This window comes from Acinonyx jubatus, chromosome D1 (assembly GCF_027475565.1).
Source record: "Acinonyx jubatus isolate Ajub_Pintada_27869175 chromosome D1, VMU_Ajub_asm_v1.0, whole genome shotgun sequence".
Lineage (NCBI taxonomy): Eukaryota > Metazoa > Chordata > Mammalia > Carnivora > Felidae > Acinonyx > Acinonyx jubatus.
In genome coordinates this window covers 58,803,630-58,826,091 of record NC_069390.1, presented here as the reverse complement: position 1 = coordinate 58,826,091, position 22,462 = coordinate 58,803,630, and the positions used below count along the sequence as shown (strand labels likewise).

Genomic DNA, 22,462 nt, shown 5'->3' with positions numbered 1-22,462 from the left:
GCAATAGTACTCTTTGAGATAACAGAGGAGATCTCATCTGAGATATTCAATTACTGATTTATCAATTAGCTTAAAGAAGGTTTACTAACTTAAAAGTTCTTTTAATCTACTTTCATGTATACTTTTTTAATGTTTTCTTAAGATATATTAATATTTCTACTGAATGTGGCAGGCATATGATTTTATTATTACCCTTTGCAAGGCCATCAAATTAAATAAATAGCATTTGGCTCTCTTTTGGAGATGTCTGGATCACTTTGGATTTAAATCAGTAAGTAGAATTGTTATCAGTATTCTCTCCCTCAAGGAAGCTAATCTGGTTAGCAAGATAACCATCCTGGCTGTAACAGATACTTTTACAGTGTTTATTAACTCTTTCCTTCTAATTGTATACCCCACTTATCTCTCTAGGCCCTATTCAAATACCTCCTTTTAGAAGCTTTCTGTGATTATCATAGACAGAAACTTTCCTGTGTCATCTTACTTCTTCATATGTATTTTTAGTGTCATATTATACTGCCTTATGCTTTTCCTTGTATATTATTTTTATATTATCCTTGTGAAATAATCCCTCTCCTTGTCTTAAACATTTTATAGATGAGACACTGAAGAATAGGCACAACAAGAAATCTGTCCATGGATAACAAAAGTGTTAAGAAATCTGAGATTCCGGGGTGAGTCAGATTCCTGACTCAGTCGGTTAAGTGTCTGACTTAGGCTAAGGTCATGATTTCATGGTTCGTGGGTTTGAACCCCACGTCGGGCTCTGTGCTGACAGCTGGAGCCTGGATCCTGCTTAAGATTCTGTGTCTTCCTCTCTCTGTCTCTGACCCTCCCTGCTTGCACTTTGTCTCTCTCTCTCTCTCTCTCTCTCTCTCAAAAATAAATAAACATTAAAAAAAAATACAAGATTCCAAACTTCAAGCCATCAAAGTGGTAAGAAATTGAGATTCCACTCAAGCCAGAGCTCCTTTAGATTAGATAACATTATTCTCTTCCCTCTTTTTCCATTTATTTTTAAGATCTTGAGACTTACTGTAAACTTTGCCACAAATTCCAAAACAATTTTTCCAATTACAGACTTCAAAAATATTTTTCTAAGTCTCTGTACATATTAACAGTGATATGAAAGAATGAGTGATACTCTACAAATTTTGACAAACAGAGTTTCTCAGAAAAAGCAGTCCTCTTTTCTTAAGAAAGATACCAAGAAACTAATTAGGGATAGATTTTTTTAAGCCATTAAGTATAAATAAAAAATATCAATTCTGGGGTGCCTGGCTGGGTGATTTGGTAGAGCATGTGACTCTTGATCTCAGGGTTGTGAGTTTAGGTCCCACGTTGAGTGCAGAGCTTACGTAAAAAGAAGAAAATCAATTCTAATTACTTAACAGGTCAGCATAGGATATTCTAGATTAGACTTTGGGACAAAGGCCTGTTCAAATAAAGCTTTAAAAATAGCAGGAAATATAGTGGGCCATATTCCCTATCTTGCTTTTTAATATAAGAGGAAGAAATAATTCAGCTATATGTAACAGATGTATTTTATAGCCCTATTCTGAGTCACCCAAGCAGACAGATTGCACCCTGGTTAGCACTGCTTTTACACATTATGAGAGGTATATACTATAAATGTTTAAAAATTTTTTTTAGCATTTGTTTAGTTTTGAGAGACAGAGAAAGACAGAGTGCAAGCAGGAGAGGGGCAGAGAGAGAGAGGGGGTACTGAATCTAAAGCAGGTTCCAGGTTCTGAGCTGTCAGCCTAGAGCCCAACACGAGTCTCAAACCCATAAACCGTGAGATCATGACCTGAGCTGAAGTCAGACGCTTAACCAACTGAGCCACCCAGGCCCCTATAAATATTTTTTTACAAGTCTATCTTCCTGACCAGCGAGTTCCTTGAGACCAGCGACCCTGTCTCATTTGCTTTGGTTTCTTAATATTAATTAACATTTACTGAGTACTTCCCATGGTAGGAGATATACATTATCTCATTTTTTTATTGATTTATTTTTAAAAAGATTTTATTTTTAAGTAATCTCTACACCCCTCACAGCGCTCAGTTACAACCCAGAGATCAAGAGTCGCATGTTCTACCAACTGAGCACCCTTGTATTAGCTCATTTAATCCTCAGACAACCTTAGGAAATTATTATACCAATTTTAGAGACATAGTATAATGAGCTCTCAAGAGCAGGGACCTTATTATTTTATTCAATAGTGTATCTCTTATACCTAGTACCATACCTGGCATATTGAAGGCACTTAAAAAGTATTTGTGGAATAATGAGGAAACCAAAGCTCAAAGAAGTTAAGTAACTTGTCCAGTGTATACAGCTAGTAATTGGAGAGACCAGATTTAAATCCAGGTCCGCCTGACTTTATCTTCAAATTTTTGTTCTATTGCCTCTCTATTTCCAACTTCCAGCTCAGTATTTGGCACTGAGAAGGTACACAGTGGACATCTGTTGAATGAATGTCTTCTGCCTTCAGACTACTTATCCATTTCACCCTAGCATTCCTCTACTTCTTTACTTCTCTCCTGAGAAGGCCTGAGATAAAACACAGAACTATAAGCTTTCATCCTGCCTCCCTCCCTATCAGCATACATCCATACATACCACTATCCATAGAGAAAAAAAATTTATTACTGGGAAAAGAATACATGAAAGTTGCAGCATGGGAAGTTAGACAAATAGTTTGATACTTTTATTACATAACCATAGTATAAAATAGATCTAAAACAGAAAATGGAAAATAGATGGTCATAAACTTACAAAAATTAACCTCAAATTTCTGAATTTTATTTTTTTGTGGCTATGTTTTTTTCTTTCTTATAAAGACAAATAAGAAATTTACAAAAGCCGAAGTCTTCTTATAAACTTCATTCTTTACGCTGTGCCAATAAATCTTTCTAAATAAAGAGGTAATTCCATAATGACCTACTTTAAGCTCAAACAAACAGGAAAGTGAAGATGTCCTGTCTTATAACACCTACTTTCAGCTTGTCTGTAGAAAAATAATGTGGCACAATAATGTGGTTTTGGAATTTGTTTCAAAAAACAGATTTCAGTTAGATGATTATTATCTAGTTCAAGTTTAAAAAGTTACAGGAACACTTACTTTTTATATAAGCACAAAATATTCTAAAATTACAAGGCTTCTGATAATGTGTCCTTATTTATGTATTGTTTGTTTGTTTGCTGGCTTTTTAAAAGAATGGTGACAAGAGTCAAACAAATCTAGGTTACAATCCTGGCTCTGTCCCTTAGTAACTGTGTAACTGTTGGGCAAATTCTTAATATCTCTGAGCTCACTTCCCTTAAAATGTGAATAATAATCCCTAATTCGTAGAACTGCTGGAAAGATTAGAGTCTGTGCAGTAATGGGCATAGTGCCAGGCACACGGTAGCATTCAATTAACAAGAGCTCTATGGGGCGCCTGGGTGGCTCAGTCGGTTAAGCATCCGACTTCGGCTCAGGTCGTGATCTCGCGGTCCGTGAGTTTGAGCCCCGCGTCAGGCTCTGTGCTGACCGCTCAGAGCCTGGAGCCTGTTTCGGATTCTGTGTCTCCCTCTCTCTCTGACCCTCCCCCATTCATGCTCTGTCTCTCTGTCTCAAATATAAACAAACGTTAAAAAAATTAAAAAAAAAAGAGCTCTCTTTATTTAGGGTCTACTACTTGATTTTACTCTGGTTCCACTATGGGATGCACTTAAATCATTATTTCCTATAGCAAAGTTTCCTGTGTTTGCTTTTCTCAATGTAAATTAACCTCCCACCTCAAAAAACTCATTAAAATAGGCATTAGGGGGAAAATATTCAAGGAATTTTCAGTCTATCTTTTCTAGAAAATAGTGTCATAAAAAGGACTTTGTATGTGTATGTGTATGTGTATAAATGCTCTCTGGTTTTTTTCTGCTTATAAGGAACACTGCACCTGCGTTACCAACTACAGCCAGCTGGGTCTGGGCATTGATATCCTATAGGCACTTGAGTTTGTTTTAAATACTTTCATAGGACATCTACCACTTTATTTTCAGAAATTATATCTGCATATAATTTACCAGAAAAGGAAAAGAAATGCAGGCAAGTACTGTTAAACAATTAAGTGTTAATAGTTTTTTAATTTACCTGATGGAATACAGGCTCCTTTACCTTAAGGTAAACCTACAAAATATTAAAAGAAACACATGTGAATGAAGTGCGTTACTGAGGGGGAAGAAAACCTATTCCAGTAATTCTGCAAATCCCAAACCTCCCTGCCTCCTAGTCCTGTTACTTAGATTGGACTCCAGCCATGTAAAACCAGTCAGATTAGGTGGCATGCCACAGAAGGGATAGTAGCTACTGGCGGGTCTCCCCCAGTGCTAGTTTGACCACGGTGAACTAAATGTTTCAAGGCTGTTTTGGATTACTCTCGCTTCTTGGCCTCTGCATCAGCATTAAGGAAGGGCAAAGATGCACACAGTTTACTCATAAGGGCTGAAGAGGGTCTACTGACAATGCCTATAATAGTTTTTTCTACAACAGAAAGAACACTGGAGTTAAAGACAGGAGTTCAATTTCAGACTCTGCCACTGACTTGCTACATACCTCGAGCAAGGACTCACTTAACCAAAAGACTCATTTTTTCCTTATCTGGGTAATAGGAATAACAGTGGTGGGGAACAATAAGCTAAAAGACGTGAAAGTGTTCAGCATATAATGCACACTCAATAACTGAATACATTTACAACAAATTTCTTGTACTTTCTTTTACTTCCAAAGCCTCTAACCTGTCCACCTAGATGCATTCCCAGTTACACAAACCCTAGCTTTAGGTTCCAGTGTCATGTGGGTGATTAAGTGCAATGCCTGTTTAAGATTCAGCATGCATTTACTGCCCTGTAGGAGTATGCCTTTAAAATGACATGGTAAAGAGTAATCAAAATTCAAATCATAATCCTGGAACGATTCCCATCACTTACGAGACAAGTCCAAATTTCAAAGCCTTCCATGATCTCACTCCTGACTTTCTGTTCGGCTTCATTGCTCTCCTCTTGTCCCTATTTCATCCTAGGCTCCAAAAAGTACAGTGCTTCCCCAAATGTGCTACTTCAATACCTCCAGATCTTTAAACATGCTGCTCTTTACTTCGTTCAGAAACCCTCCCCTGCTTGCACACTTTCATCTTCCAAGATTCAGCTCAAACCATCCCTCTTTCTTGAAGTCTTTTCTGGGTCCTTCTCCACTCAGCAGAAGCTGCCACTCACCCTCCTTCAGGCCCTCACTGACCATGTATAAACATCATGTAATTTGTTGGTTTGTTTCTCTCCCCTACAAGGCAATAATCTCTTTGACAGATATCTCTTTGGCAGATAGCTCTATATCCTCATTTAATACAGTGCTGATCTCACAAAATTTTATGTAATTTTACAATTTGGCTACAAAATTTCTTATTCCTGTAGGAAGTTCCTACCCTCACTACAATAACAGCAGATTATTTCTTTTAAGCACCCATACAGCTTTAGTAGGAAGATGTGTATGAGACACTATCTGTAACTCTAAACTCAGTAAGGAAGAATACTTTTCATCTCTGAAATGTGTTGTCAAAATATTAATTTTCCTTTGTATAGCTTCATATTCTCATTGTTATTAATAAATGAAATGCAAAAGGGCATGCCCTTTAAGACTTTTTTTTTAAGGCAAAAGAATTATGGAGTCCTTACTATGTGCCAAGTATTAATTTTCCTACATGAAATGTACGCTATTATTATCTTCATCGAACAGACAAGGAAAACTAATGCCCAAGTTTGGCTTGTGACTTGCCAAGTGACTTGCCCAAGGTTCCCAGTTAAATGTTGGTTCAAATATAGATCTAACCGACTCCCAAGCCTGTATTTCCAACCACTGAACTTAGAAAGTGGTCCAGTCTTGGGGCACCTGGGTGGCTCAGTCGGTTGAGCGTCCGGCTTCGGCTCAGGCCATGATCTCACGGTTTGTGACTTCGAGCCCCACATTGGGCTCTGTGCTGACAGCTCAGAGCCTGGAGCCTGTTTCAGATTTTGTGTCTCCCTTTCTCTCTGCTCCTCCCCTGCTCGTGCTCTGTCTCTCTCTCTCTCTCTCTCTCTCTCAAAAATAAATAAACATTAAAAAAAAAAATTAAAAAAAAAAAAAAAAGAAAGTGGTCCAGTCTTAACTCTGCCAGCAATTTTCCATATAAACTTGGCTGGCCAGACAAGTAAGTCATTAACACTCTCTGGACTTTGTTCTCTTCTTTTTTACAACAACAAGATTTCCTTTCATCTCTGAAACACTAGGATTTTCTCACAATCAAGGAGTATGTAGTTTATGCAAGGACAGTGCAGGGCAGTGTAGAAGCATAAGAAAATAGTGTATCTGTTCTTTCAACCTTCTATTCACCTTCTCAGCTCACTGATAATCTAACTTCTGCCTCCATCAATCTATTGCTGACAGTATGCTTATTATGGTTACTTGGTCTTTTAATTGAAATTTTTATGGGTCAAACTTCAATCTTATTTTACTCAACCTCTCAGTGGCAACTAATACTGTTACTCCTTCTGGAAATCTCTTCATACTTTGTGATATTAGGCTCTCTAGTTTGCCTATGTTTCTGACTACTTGTTCTCAGTTTCCTTTGCTGGCTCCATTTCTCCTACCTGACCCTCAAATGTCAGTGTTCCCATGTACAGCATGGTGATTATACCTAATACTGGGCTGAATACTGGCACCTTGCTAAGAAAACAGATTTCAGGTGGTCTTCTCTCTCTCTCTCTCTCTCTCTCTCTCTCATACACACACACACACACACACACACACACACACACACACACACACACGGCAACTATGTGAGAAGCTATGTTAATTAGTTTGCCTATAGTAATCATTTCACTATGCATATCAAATCATCATGCTGTACACCTTGAATGTATATAACTTTTATTTTTAAAGTGTTGACTCATTGAAATCCTTAGGCATTATGAAAGTTTGCATAGTGACAGGATGTGAATGTCAAATAGACAAATCAACTGTAACTTTTAGAACTTTTAGGGTAAAGTATCATAAATGTATACTCTTGTTTATCTCTGTCAAAAAAAAAAAAGTGTTCCATAGGGTTGCATCTTTGGTAATTTTAATGGTTCATGCTATCTGTGCCAGTTCATCTGTTCTCGCATTTCTAGTACCTCCCATACCAATTCTCAAACCCACATCTTTAGCTCAGCCTACCTGTTAATAAGCCTCAGGTGTCATTAACATCAGGCATCTCAATCTCAACACATTCCAAATTGAATTTATCTACCTCTACTCTGTGACACAAACCTACTCATTATCTTTCCTGCAAAATCTGCTCTTCCTTGAAGTTTTCCATCTTGGTTAAGAACCTATTATGTACCACGATGGCCAGGCTGTAAACAGAGGCATCATTCTAGACAATTCCTTCTTTTTACCCCATACCCACACCCTCTACTTAGTGGGTCACAAGTCTTATGGATTGTTATTTATGACAGCGTCTTTTTTTTTTAAGATTTTATTTTTTTAAGTAATCTCTACACCCAATGTAGGGCTCAAACCGACAATCCAGAGATCAAGAGTCACGCAGCTTTACTGACTGAGCCAGCCAGGTGCCCCTATGACAGCTTCTTTGCATCCCCACACCTATTTTACTTCAGTCGGAGTCTCATATTTTGCCTAAGCAAATGCAAAAGTCCCTGAGTCTAGCCTCATATTCCTCTAATCCATCCTCTAAAATCAGTCATCTTTCTAACTAACCATGTTCTTCCTCAGCTATGGATCAGTTAATGGCTTCAAATTACCTTGAAGATAAAAATCCCAGTGTATACAAGGGTCTTTATAATCTGACATTTATCTCATTAACTAGACTCATTCACTCATCACCACTTAACATATACTCTAGCCATATTAAATCTCTCCTGTTTCTGCTGGTAGTGATGATTTAATCAGAAAATGAAGTACTCAGTGTAGTATCTGGCACATAGTAAGTGCTTAAAAATGATAGTTTATTATGTTCCAAGGTTCTATGCCTAGGGACAATGTAACAGTCTATTTAGAAATACTTCATCACATTCTTGCCCCAGGGGCCTGGCAAACTCTTAACCGCCAGTTAAAAGGAGCTTTCCTTGACAAACCCAAGTAATTTTCATTCATGTGTCTTCTCATCATTTAACTAGTTCTTACCATTATTATTGTAATCATCATCTTTTGATGCAATTCTGTGCTTACATCTTTGATTTCTCTACTTGAATGTATTCCTTAAGCATAGCAACTGCTTCTTCGCCGTCTTTGTATTTTCTACTGCTTGATATGATAGGTTTGCAATTTGCATTTGTTGAAATGAATTATCTCTTAATACAAAATGCACTTTACTTGAGGGAAAAAAGCACTAGGATAGGATAAGTGACCATGAACTCATTATCAGGAAAAGGTTAACCATTAAAGTAGTCACAGTAGGCCCAACAGAGCAGAATCAATCACTTTCTTTTAACAAATGGGAGGTACTATGTCCATCCATGAAAAAAAGTTAATTCTTTCCCCATTGCTACTAAATATTTGCCCTTTGACTTTTTCTCCCTTCAAATAAATAAATAAACAGATTTTTAAAAAGTTGTCTCAACTTTTTGCTGAGAAATAACACCTAAACAGGAGATAAAGAAACAGTATCTGTGAGTTTTGTGTAGAAACATTTCAGTTTGAACAGCATGAAGCAAACACTAGAAGTAAAATGTGCCAAACTCCGCACACGGCTGGTTCACATGCTTAATCTCTTAGAAACAAAATATGACTTACTGTGGTTACTATTAAACTGAAAAGAACTAAGATAAAAAGCAGATGGTAGTTAACAGAGTTCTTCATCTTGAAACATTCAAACCTTTAAAAAAATAGAGAAAGAAACTTGTTTTAGAATATGTAACTAGGAAAACAAATAGAATGCTGTTTTAACGCTTGTGTACACATCTCTGGATCCAGCGATGCCCCCATTTCCTCCCAAACTCTCATCTTAGAGAATTTGCACTGCCTACTTGCACTTCCGCCAAGACGCTGGGTGAATCAGGAGTAGGCACCTGGCTTCAATTGGAACAATGAGAGGCTCTCTCCTGAAAACTTGGGAGCTTGGGAGCCAGAGACTGAATCAATTAAGTGTACAGAATCCAAGTATAAAGGCTTATGGATTGAAAATCTGATGCTGGTATTTGGGCAGCTAAATTGAATGAACAAGAAGATGAATGAGCAGAGAAGTGATCTGCATGGAGAGAAAAATAAAGCAGATTCAAAGACTTGAGACCATGCGAAGAAGGAATGGGGAGAAGAGCGGGAGACAGAATCTGCCCTTGAGTTGTAGCCAGGCTATACTTCCTGCTATTATGTTTCATCTATTTCCTCATGTCCCTAAAATAAATAAATCTCTCTGAACTCAAGCCGGCTTGGGTAGGTTTCTAAATCTTGTGAGCCATTCTGACTAAGGCACGCTATTACAGAAAATATCACTGTATTATAATGGTTTCTTTTACCAGTCTCCTCAACCAGATTGTGAACAACTCGTGTGCAGGGATAAAATCTTTTTCTCATGTATCTAATCACTAGGCTCACTTAATCAACTGAGCCACCCAGGCAGCCCTGGCCCACATTATTTCTAAGATCTCTTTTACCTTTAAGTTCTGTTACTTGATGACTTATTAAAAAAAGTTCACCTGAAGGTGTTTTTCTAGATCAGGAGCAGCAAACTACCGCCCAAAGGCTCAAGCTCTTTTTGGGTAAATAACACAGACACGAGCATTTGTCTACCTATTATCGGGGTGCCTGTAGCTTCAACACTACACAAGCAGAGATGAAGATCAACAGAGACCACAGGCCCACAAAACCTAAAATAATTACTATCTGTCCCTTTACAGAAAAAAATTCAGATGAGCTCTTTTTAATAATATATTTTCTCAAACGATTCTGATTTTTAGATATCTTTGGAAGAAAATATTCTCGAGCTAGCAATGATGATCACATCGAAAAGAACCAGGTAACACATCACATAAGGCTTTAGAGAAGTTTTAAGTACTAGTGCTAGGGAACTGAAGGCATACTTAGAAGGCAAGGTTATTAAACTTGTAGTTCAATTTCCAACTCTGACACTTACAACTACACAGCTTAGGCAAGTCACCTAAGCAGAAGCTCGGCTTATGTCCTTAGAAAAGTTACTAAATCTGTGCTTTACTTTATCATCTATAAAATGAGGATAATACCAAGTTACCTTGCACAACTGAGAGAATTAGAGATGGCTTTTACACTGCCTAGCACAATTATAGGTACAAAGGACATAAATATTATTTTTATGGCACACTATATAAAATTTTTACCAAATTTGTATACATTCAGGGTGCCTGGGTGGCTCAGTTGCTTATGCATCTGACTCTTGATTTTGGCTCAGGTCATGATCTCACGGGTCCATGAGATGGAGTTCCATACTCTCAGCATGAAGCCTGCTTAGGATTCTCTCTCTCTCTGCCCCTGCCCCGTGTTCTCTAATAAACTTAAAAATTTTTTAAATAAAAATAAATTTGTACGGGCGCCTGGGTGGCTCAGCCGGTTAAATGTCCGACTTCGGCTCAGGACATGATCTTGCGGTTTGTGAGTTAAGGCCCTGCGTCGGGCTCTGTGCTGACAGCTCAGAGCCTGGAGCTTGCTTCGGATTGATTCTCTGTCTCCCCCCCTCTCTCTCTCTTCCTTCCCTGCCCACACTCTGTTTATCTCTCTCTCTCTCAAAAATAAATAAACACTAAAAAAATTAAAAAAAAAATAAATTTGCATACATTCATAACTCAAGGAAAGGCAGACTATGCAAGTCAAATTTAAGTAAGAGTCTATCTAAACTTTTATGAGATCATAAAAGTTAATAAACATTATTATAACTTCCCAGATATTATACTTTACATGAAGATCACAGAAGTTAGAACCTTTTACACTATTACAACCTCCCAGTAATATAACAGGGTTAACTATATTACTTAATTCAGTATGAAGTGAATATGAATTTTAAAATGTATCAAACAACTGAATTTTAAACGTTAAGTACTTACATGCAGTACACAAATATACAACAGCTGTAAATCATTGGGAGTTCATCCAATAGCTATAAGAAACAAAGAAAGAACACTTGAATATTGTAGAGGTGCAATTATTATACAAATAAAAATAAAACGTCAGAATGATTATAATAGTCACCTCTTATTATCTAATATCTTTTACTAATTCTTTCATATATTTAACATCTTATTTACTCTGAGTGTTGGGGAAGGTCATTGAAAGGAAGTGACCGTTGGTTGACCTGTGAACTGGACCTGGGCAATTGGGGGCTCCTCACCTCTACCCATCCTTGGAATAGGACTTCTGCTTTTCTTGCTCCCAGAGGCAGTTCCAAGGACATAGACTTAGACATAGTCTTAGACAATGATGTGGTACCCTTGAGATAGTGATGTTGCTGTTGAAAACACCTGCAAGGTATACCTTACTGAACCTAACTAAGGCCTCTTTATGAATGTTCAAGATTCGGTGGGCAGGTGGGGAGACCCATTGCTGCCACCCAAGACAAGCCTCGTATGTAAGTACTCTCTGCCTATTAAAACTGCCAACTGCCAACTACCAACCTGGAGTGGCCTGCCTCTTTCTTCTGCCTTTCTCTGCCCTCTGCTTATGGGGGTTGGTTTGTTGTTGTTGAACAAACAAGCTTATCCATCCATCTATCCTAATGTACACACCTAAATAGGACGCCTGACTCACTAGGCAGCTCAGATCAGTTCAGTACCACAAACTATGTTATCATACTTCCAGGAAAGACATATGTCTATCATCTATAGGGGTGTGGGTCCTATCAATGTTCTTTTGCATTTTCCCTTTTCCTAGAACACCTAAGATGGATAAAATGTCCACTAATATACATTAAGAAGGGATATTAATGGCTGGGAAAGTCATTCGGTTAATCTAAGTAACCTATGTTTCTGAAAAATATTATTAGCAATAATAATTATAACTATTACGTATTAAACTACAAGCTATACACTAAGCTAAATGTTGCAGATAGGTTGTTTCTAATCCTTAAACCAATCCTATAGAAGTTAGTTGTTGAGCATATAATGAAAACAAGACATAGTCATTGCCTTTGAGGGATTCACATTCTAGTGAGGTGGAGGGAATGAAAAACGTGATTAAGTATAAAGATTCCATTTTGACAACCATAAGAGTCATAAAGATTTTCCTTACAGGAGTGATACATAACCTGAGACCTAGAAAATACGCAGATATGAGTAAGATGAAGAGGGACTGAGGGGAAGAGAAGAACCCGTAAGCAGTGGAAATATAATGTGCAAAGGTCCTGTTGCAGGAAGGGGATTTCAAGAAATGAAAATGTTCATTGCAATTGAAGCTTAATTAATGATGAAGAGAAAGGACATAAAATGAGGCTGGAGAGATAAGCAGCAAATAGATCAGGCAAGCGTTTTAGGCTGAAAGGGATTTTTTTTTTTTTATGTTTATTTTTTGAGAGAGAGAGAGATAAACAGAGCGTGAGTAGAGAGGGAGACGCAGAATCCGAAGCAGGCTCCAGGCTCTGAGCTGCCAGCACAGAGCCCGACACAGGGCTTGAACTCATACGCGGTGAGATCATGACCTGAGCTGAAGTCGGACACTTAACTGACTGAGCCACTCAGATGCCCCAGCCGCTGAAAAGATTTAAACTAAGTGGCTGTCTTCATGAGCTTGGGCTGTTATAGCAATACCTTAGACTGGGTAGCTAAAACAACAGAATTTATTCCTCACAGCTCTGGAGGTTGGGAGGTCCAAGACGATGATACTGGCAGATTTGGTACTTGGTGAAAGTTCTCTTCTTGACTTGCAGATGGCTGCCTTCTCTGTAACCTCACATGGGAAAGGGTAACAGAGAGCAAGTTCTCTGGTCTCTTCTTAGAAGGACACTAATCCCATCATGAAAACCCCATCCTCATAACCTCATCTAAACCTAATGACCGTCTTAAGGTCCCATCTCCAAATATTGTCACACACGGTTCTAGAGATTCAACATATGAGGGGACACAATTCACTCTATAGTGGTGGTGGCAGTGTGTTTAAAATATAGGTTTTATTATTTTTCAGGTATGGTGAGGCCAACAGATCGGGAGATGACTGCCACGGAAAAGACAGTTTGTTATTCACAGTTCCTAAGAGGAGGCATGCCATGCCAAGCAGGGCCACAAGGGAAAGCACCACCATCAGTCAGGAGGCATAATGAGCAAGGGGGAAGCATAGATGACAACCCTTATTGTGGTTTCCCAGAGAAAGGCAAAGTAAGGGAGGGTAAGCAGGCTTAGCATTGGCTAATTTGAATAATTTCAGCAGGCTCTAGGGGGTAGGAGCTATCTGGTACGTGGCGGTGGTGATTAGGGCATGGATTTTAAAATCTGGGTAACACAAATATGAAAGTCCTATTTCAAAACCATAAGTAGCAAAATTATGACTGGTAAAGAACACAGAGTTCCAGGATAGCGTGGGGTGTGTGTGTCTGAAGAGGAGTCTGAAGAGGTAGGCAGAGGCCAGATCACAGCCTGTGAGCCTGACTTATGGCAAGTATCAAAGATGTTTAAAAAGTGACACGCCTTCTGGAGACCAGGGACTGTATTTTACACATCTCATTTCTAACACTTGTACAAAGCCTAGCAAACACTGCTCAAAGAATGGAAACAACTAGTTTTGTTTGTAGGAACAGTATTTGTCTTCTGGTATGACAAATGGATGGGGGAAGCAGGGACACCAATTAGGAAACAGTTACAGAAATGAGGCCTGGGGATGATGGATTAAGGTCGGGGCTGTGCAGACAGCTAGAGGTAGACGTATTTGAGAGCTACTCTGGAAGTTGAATCAAGAGCTTTCAGTGTTTCCAGTAGTGAGAAAGCAGAAGAAATTAAAGATGAATCACAGGTTTTTAGCTTGGGCTTTCAGTGTAAGGTGTTTCCATTCATTGAGATAGGGAGCAAAGGAGAAAGAAGGGTAATATTTATAACCAGAACATGTATTATTTACAATAGCATGTAAGCTATTTTTGTTTTTGTATTATAAGGAAAATTATAGATGAACAAACATTTTTCTTTGGTTTTGTTTTCTAGGATAAGTATGAGAAATTTATTTTTTTTTACTTATGAGAAGAAGATGAATACTTTTTTTATACTAGCATCTATTTTTTTCCACTATCAATCATATATGCTCAGTAGAGAATACCTAAAAATCTCTTCTAATATTAAAATTCTATGATTCTAAATTATTCTTTGGTACTTTCCACTTTTCTACTAGTGTCTCTACTCCTCCTCTAATGTTTTTCTCAAACCCAGTCCCAAATGCATTGCTTTTGGCTAGTCGCCGAAAGTATGTGACACATTAATCATGAGAAAGGAGTTAGTCATAGCTTACAATATTACCCTTCACTGAGGCACACATAATAGTACTCAAAGGAATGAATCACTAACAATGAATCCATAATGGTGGTTTCAGGCACTCTGACTAGCTAAAGAAAAAGGAAGGAAAGTATTACTTATGAAACACTTATTTACCAGATCCTATGATGACACTTTCACAAATGCCAATCAATTGATCCTCACAATACTCCTATAGGTATTATTAAATCCATTAGATAGATGAAGAAACAAAATCTCAGCAAAATTAAGTGGCATATCTATGCTCAAACAGCCAGCAAAGTGGTAGTAGTATTGGAACTGGAGCCCAAGAGCCACCTGGCAATAATAAATCTAAAGAAAATACCATCCAAGCTCCAAATTGTTCTTAAGAGAGTAAGACAGAACTGTCAATATCTGCTTGTGCCCAGTGTAGGCAGAAGTAGAGACTAGCCCTCCAATTTCTCTTACAGCTATAACAAGCTGGTGAAATTGTTCACTGACCACCAGGGTCAGCTCAGTGGCAACACTATCATTTCTCTTTTTTAATTTTAATTTTTAAATTTACATCCAAGTTAGTTAGCCTATAGTACAATAACGATCTCAGGAATAAATTCCACTGATTCATCCCCTATGTATAACACCCAGTGTTCATCCCAACAAGTGTCTTCCTTAATGCCCCTTACCCATTTAGCCCATCCCCTTGCCCACAATCCCTTCAGCAACTGTTTGTTCTTTATATTTAACAGTCTCTTATGTTTTGTCCCCCTCCCTGTTTTTATATTACTTTTGTTTCCCTTCCCTTATGTTCATCTGTTTTGTATCTTAAATTCCACATATGAGTGAAGTACAACACTATCATTTCTTATGTTGCTTCAGTGACTGTGCATAAAAAATGATGGCCTACCATAGTTGAGCCAAATTTATCCTGAAAGGAGACAAGACAGGGAATCTTCAAGGAATATTCACAATCATTTTGTATTTAAATTAGAGAGATAGGGACGCTGTTTAAAAAAGCCCTTTAATACTGATGATTCTTCCTTCCTAAATCATTGGGGAATTGGGTCATGTATCATTTCTGCACAGATAGGCAAGCACATAAAACCACACCTTTGTAGAACAAAAGGGGCAAGAAATAAGGCATCTGTCCAATCTGTCCCCAAAGTTGGTAAAGTAGTATCATAGTAATGATAAAGCACAGAATCTACAATCTCAGGTTCAAAGGCTATCTGGTCCATTCCAATGCTGTTATCTTGGTAACAATCTTACCAACGATTAAGTTGATACGCAAATCAAAGTGTGTCCCACCTCTGCTCCAAATCTATTAATGGCTTATAGGGGATAAAGTTCAAGAGGCTTAGATTTGGCCTCTGGTTAGTTTCCCAAAACACATCTCTTACCATTTAGTTCAAGGCTGCCCAGAGCAGGTGCTCAACAATGTAACAAATGTTAGCTATTGTTACTGGTAGCACTATGGCCGTCATTACCACATATTCCCACTCCATCTGTGGCTACAGTGTATTAATTGCAGTGCCCCGAGATGCCAGACAAACTCAACTCTGTGGGTTCTAGATGGCCTGGCAAATTCCTACCCATCCTTGAACATGCAACTCAAACATGTGTCTGAGTCATTTGCGTGAAACCCCTTTGCTGACCTACTTCCCCTAAAAAATTTCTCTTTCCATTTCCATAGCATCCTGTATGCCCCTTTACCACTGCACTCACTAGCATATTACCTTCACTACTAGACCACAGATTCCTTGAGGAAAGGACTATATCATTTTTACCTATGCATATCTGTTGCCCAGGTACCAATTTTTGAACTAATGAAAATGTTTGTCCAGCTTATGCTTGGGCATAAGGACAGAGAAGTCAAGATCTCCGAAGGCAGCTCTTATCATCTACTGGCTCAGAAATTTTTCTCTATGTTGACCAAGGTGTCTCTTTATCTTTAACCCCACTAGAACCACAAAGAATAAATCTAATCCTTTTCAACATGTCAACCCTTCAAACACTGATTCATAAAACATTCATGTAGGGGATATACCAAGGTCAACAGAGACAGTTCCTGCTCTTGGGTAACTCACATTATGATAGAGAAGAAAAACACATAAATATATTTATGAGACAACAGATAAGGGAAGTAACAGAGAAGCACAGAGTGCTGTGAAAGAACATATGAAGGGTACATATCCTACCTGGGGCTGTGGAAGGCCGCCTAGAGGAGCTGCTGCTTTGGTTGAGACTTTAAAGGACGAACAGGAATTGTCCATGGGAGAGAAGGAAGTGCAACAGGGCCAGACATGAAAAATGCAGAGAACTGAGAGAATCTGCTATGTACAGCTGAGTTGGGGGAACTGGGCATGTCTTCTCTTCTTCAGGCTAAATATTCTCAGTTCCTTCTCCTCAAGCATCAGGACTAGATTTTTAGTTCTATTTTTTAAAATTCTATTTATTTATTAAGAGAGAGGGAGAGAGAGAAGGTGGGGGGGGGCACAAATAGGGGAGGGGCAGAGAGAGAGAATCCCAAGCAGGCTCTATGCTGTCAGCATAATCTCACAACCATGAGATCATGACCTGAGCCAATATCAAGAGTTACACATTAACCAACTGAGCCACCCAGGCGCCCCTATATTTTTAGTTCTTTCACCATTCTGGTATTTTGCATTTGAACACAAGCCAGGTCAGTCCTCAGAATTGAATATTGTCATGATCTATTCAGCACACAGTAGGAGAGCCTACTTCTTCCTTCGCTCAGATTCTTAGTCTCACCTTGTCTCAGCGCATTCATGCAGCTGTTTGTTTCTTTGTTTTTATTACATTTTTTAAAGGTTTATTTTTGAGAGAGAGAGAGAGATAAAATGTGAGTGGGGGAGGGGCAGAGAGAGAGAGGGAGACACAGAATCTGAAGCAGGATCCAGGCTCTGAGCTGTCAGCACAGAGCCCAACGTGGGGCTCAAACTCACTAACTGTGAGATCATGACCTGAGCCGAAGCCGAACGCTTAACCAACTGAGCCACACAGGCGCCCCAGTTGTTTCTTTATATATGTGATAGACACACGCTACCTTCCAGGGTTACTGTTTTAGGAATAGCATGAATGGACAGCAGGAATGATCCTAGAGATTTTAAAACTTATCTAGTTCTTAGAAAACATGTGCTTAAGGGAATGTCAGAGGTTGCTGTATGCACGGAATTAGACTAGGTATGTTTTGTAAATTGTTCTGGCTACCTGTTACTGTCTATCAAACCACCTTAAAACTCAGTGGCTTAAAATACTAATATTTACTTTGCTGATTAGTATGCATTTTGAGCCGACCTGGGAGGGAGAAGTCCATCTCTCCTTCACTCAATGTCAGCTGGGACAGCTCAAAGGCTGAGGGCTGGAATCATCTAAAGATTCACACACTCAAATTTTGGGCAGTTGATGCTGGCTGCAGTCTGGGGACTTCAGGTGAGGCTGTGGCAGCAACATCTATACATGGCCTTTCCACATGGCTGACTGGCTTCTTTACCACAAGGTGCTGGGTTCCTAGGGTAAGCATCCCAGGAGGATGAGGAAGAAGTTCTTCGCCTTTTGTGACTCACCCTTGGAAGTCATATAGCTTCCTGTCCACCATAGTAACAGTCCTGCCCAGATTCAAGGTCAAGGATCAGAGATCCTACCTCTTGAAGAGAGTCGATGTCACATTGTAATAACAGCGGGTGAGATGAGATATACTGGTGTTAACATCTTTGGAAAATACAATAATCCGCCACATAAATAAAACTCAAAACTGAATTAAATACCTCCACCCCCCCTTCCAAGAACAGGAGGTAGTCTGCTTTAGGATGAAGGGTATTCAGATCGGCTTATTATCATTACTATTCCTCCAAAGCACCTTAGCAATCTTTTAAAGTCTCTTTTCTTTTAAAACAAGCATAAACATGTATTTTCTTTATTGCAAAAGTATTTTATGCTCATTATAGGAAATCTGGAAAACACACAAATGAAATATAATTCTCTATAATCCCATACATAATCCAGGGATAACTACTATTTAATACTTCAATGCATCTCTTTAGTTATTCACTCATGTGGCTAAATGTCCTTCCTTCCTTCCTTCCTTCCTTCCTTCCTTCCTTCCTTCCTTCCTTCCTTCCTTCCTTCCTTCCTTCCTCATTCCCTTCCTCCCTTCCATTTACATATTTATTGGGCACATGCCATGTGCCAGCACTAGTCTATATGCTCAAGTCCAGTGGTATTTAAGATAAGTGAAATCTCTGCTGTCAAGAAGTTTACATTCTAGTTGAAGACTACAAATAAGGTAAATTCAAATGGTGATAAGTGCTATGAAAAAAGTAAATGTCACTTGTGGAAAGGACTGCTCTACATAAAGTGGTTATAAAAGGCATATCTGAGTAGGTAACATTTGCACTGAGGAGCCAGAAGGAAGCAGACATGCAAAGATATGACAGAAAAGTTTTGCAGCAGAGGAAACAGCAATCACAAAGGCCATGAGGCAGTGTCTGAAGAACAGTAAGGCCAGTATGGCTGGAGTGCAGTAAACAACGCAGAGGAACAGTAAAAACTGAAGTTAGAGAACTAGACCAGGGCCAGATCATGCAGGCCATAGTAGAGAACTGAAATTTCACCTGAAGTGCAAAGGGATGCCTTGGAGAGCTTTAAGCAGAAGAATGGTATGATCTAAAATGTTAAAGACTACCTTGGATGGTTGTAGGGGCAACTGTTGACTACTGCAGTAGCCAAGAAATAAGATGGTGATAGCTTACACGATGTCCAGTGAGGTAAGGAAAAAGAATAAGGGAGTTTCCTTTTACATAAAGGAAAACTGGAAAGTCAAGACAAGTATTTCACAAAGAAAAAAGCAAATATCGTGTAGAATGCTATGGAGAGGTCAAATAATAAGATAGAAACGTATCTACTGGATTTGGCAAGATGAAGGTGACTGGTGACCTTGACAATAGCAGTTTCTGTGAAATGAAGGGAAGAAAATACCTAACTGTAATGAGAGGAAAACAGAGGGAGGTAAGTGTAGAGAGAGCAAAGACACTCGAGTGGTTTTGATGTGAAAGGGAGCCAAAACATGATTCAACAGCTGGGGCTGGACACAGGGTCAAGGGAGGAGTAATTTTTAAAAGATGGGAGTTATTTGAGTATGTTTGTATGCAGATGGCAGTGAACCAGTGTAGTGACTTTCTAAAGACCATGGTGGAGCCAGAGACTGGGATGGAGTTTATAACTGCAGGTATGAGTCTTTGAGGAGGGGGGAGGGGAGACTGGCCTTTGATAGGAGTTGGAACATTTCTCCCACAAAAACAGGAGGAAGATGATAGTGGTAGAAACATGAGGATGTTTCTTACTGATTTCTTCTATATTTTTGGTGGAATATTGAAGATATTAGTGAGGAGAAAGGGAAACGAGGCAAAAAAGATATAAAAAGAAATCCAAAAAAGAAAGAGGGACAAGTATGAAATAACAGTTCTGAAGAACACAAATGGAAATTGTCAGGGAAATGTAATGGTACTGTCTTATGGCACTGAGCGGCTATTTGAGTTTTCGTTCAATAATTTAAAAGCGAGGGGGTGGCTGGGTGGCTCACTCGCTTAAGCACTGACTTTGGCTCAGGTCGTAATCTGACGGTCTGTGAGTTCGAGCCCTGTGTCAGGCTCTGTGCTGACAGCTCAGAGCCTGAAGCCTGCTTTGGATTCTGTGTCTCCCTCTCTCTCTGCCCCTCCCCTGCTCACGCTCTGTCTCTCTCTCTCTCAAAAATGAATAAACGTTAAAAAAAATAATTTAAAAGTGAGATAATTTAACAAAGGGATATAATGTCTATGAGCAATGTTGAGTTACTCAGTTCAGGCACAGGATATGCAGATAACTTACTTAGCTTGATCTGGGTTGAATACTGCTCAGGAAGCAAGGGGCAATATTGAGAATATTTATATGGGTAGGTGGGAGTTACTGTAATTTTGGGCCACAGATTACAAACTTTGTAAAAAGGGAAAAGAAATGAAGCAAAATGTACTTCCTTCCAGTCTTTTTTCTATTGTTTATAAGATTGATTTTACATTACACAAAGTTTTGTCTTTATGACAGTTTCCCATTTTACTGGTCTTCAAAATATTATTTATTTATTTAATTTTTAAAGATATTCAATCAGAGGGGCACCTGTGTGGCTCAGTTGGTTAAGCATCTGACTCTTAATTTCAGCTCAGGTCATGATCTCACAGTTTGTGAGATTTAGCCCCACATGGGCTCTGGGCCGACAGCGTGGAGACTGCATAGGATTCTCTCTCCCTCTTTCTCTCTGCCCCAAACCCTGCGTGTCCATGCTCTCTCTCCCTCAAAATAAATGAAGAAACATTTAAAAAAAAAAAAGACACTCAAACAGAGATCATTTTTTCTTTATTTTTTTTAAGTAACCTTTATGCCCAATGTACAGCTTGAACTCACACCCTGAGATCAAGAGTCACATGCTCTACGGACTGAGCCAGCCAGGCGCCCATCAAAATATTATTTTAAATGGCTATAGTACACTTCAACACATAGTTATATCATAGTATATGTAACAGTCTCCTTTTTGTCAAACATTTAGATCATTTAAAAACTGTATCATGTGTAACACTGTCACATGTGTAACACGCTTGTAAAGCATCTTTTCCCTATCTTTGATTACTTTTTTAGGATGTATACGTATATGTAGGAGTACAATTACTGGGTCAAAGAACATGTACAATGTTTTTCTTTAAAAAAAAATTAAAACAACTTCAAGGTACAGAAAAGTTTGAAGGGAAGTACAAAGAACTTTACTCTCTCTGAACCATTTGAATAAGTTGCTGACATGAGGTTCCATTACTCCCAAGTACTTTAGTGTATGTATATTTCTTACAAAGATATTCGCTTGGATTATATGCCTTGACCAAATGAAATTTATCACAGGAATGCAAGATTGGTTCAACATAGGAGAATCAATCAATGTATTAGACTATACTAATATAATAAAGGAGAAAAACCACATGGTCATCTCAAGAGATTCAGAAAAAAAATATTTGAAAATGCCAACATCTTTTCATGATAAAAACACTCAGCAAACTAGGAATAGAATGGGAACTCCCTCAGCCTAATAAAGAGCATTCACACAAAACCCCAGCCAACATTATAACTAATGATGAAAAACTAAAATCTTTCTTCCTAAGATCAGGAGCAAAACAAGGATGTCTGCTCTTTCCACTTCTATTCAACAGTGTACTAGAAGTTCTATTCAGGGCAATTAGGCAAGAAAAATAAGTAAAAGGCATCCAATTGATAAGTAAGATATAAGACTATATTTGCGTATGACACGATCTAGTATTCAGGAAACCCTAACAAATCCACATATGCATACACAAAAAACTACTAGAGGTAAAAAAAAAAAAAAAGTTCAGCAGTGCTGCGGGATACAAGAATATGCAAAAATCATTGTTATTTCTATCAATTAGCATGAGAAATAAAAATGAAATTAAGAAAATTCTATTTACAATAGCATCAAAAAATACATTATTTATGAATGAATACATTTAACAAAAGAAGTCAAGACTTACACACTAACTATAAAACATCACTGAACGAAATTAAAGACTTAAATAAATGGGAAGACATCCTATGTTCAAGGATTAGAAGACACTATTAAAGAAAGCAATACTCTCCAAAGTGATCTGTGGATTCAGTGGAATCCCTTTCAAAGTCCCAGCTAATTTTTGCAGAAATTGATAATCTGGTCCTAAAATTCACATGGAAATGCAAGGGACCCAGAATAGTTTAAACAGTTTTTAAAAACAAGAACAGGGGCACCTGGGTGGCTCAGTTAGTTGAGCATCCAACTCTTGAGTTTGGCTTGCATTGTGATCCCAGGGTTATGGGATCAAGCCCTGTGTCAGGCTACATGCTGAGCATGGAGCCTGCTTAAGATTCTCTGTCTCCCCCTCTGCCCTTCACCCCCTGCCTGTGCACTTGTGCACGTGCATGGTCTCTCTCT

General features: G+C 38.6%; 1 protein-coding gene across 3 annotated transcripts in view; it reads right to left on the bottom strand.

Annotated features, from left to right (window-relative positions):
* The window catches only part of ACER3 (alkaline ceramidase 3), a 167,151-nt gene that overhangs the window by 40,157 nt on the left and 104,532 nt on the right, over window positions 1-22,462 (bottom strand). For all 3 annotated transcript variants that reach the window (XM_053203721.1, XM_027039624.2, XM_027039626.2), the window contains 3 exons: window positions 11,089-11,141; window positions 8,810-8,891; window positions 4,136-4,171 (listed from right to left, as the gene is read on the bottom strand). In XM_053203721.1, the coding sequence (XP_053059696.1) occupies window positions 4,136-4,171; window positions 8,810-8,891; window positions 11,089-11,141 (171 nt within the window). The remainder of the gene's footprint in view (window positions 1-4,135; window positions 4,172-8,809; window positions 8,892-11,088; window positions 11,142-22,462) is intronic.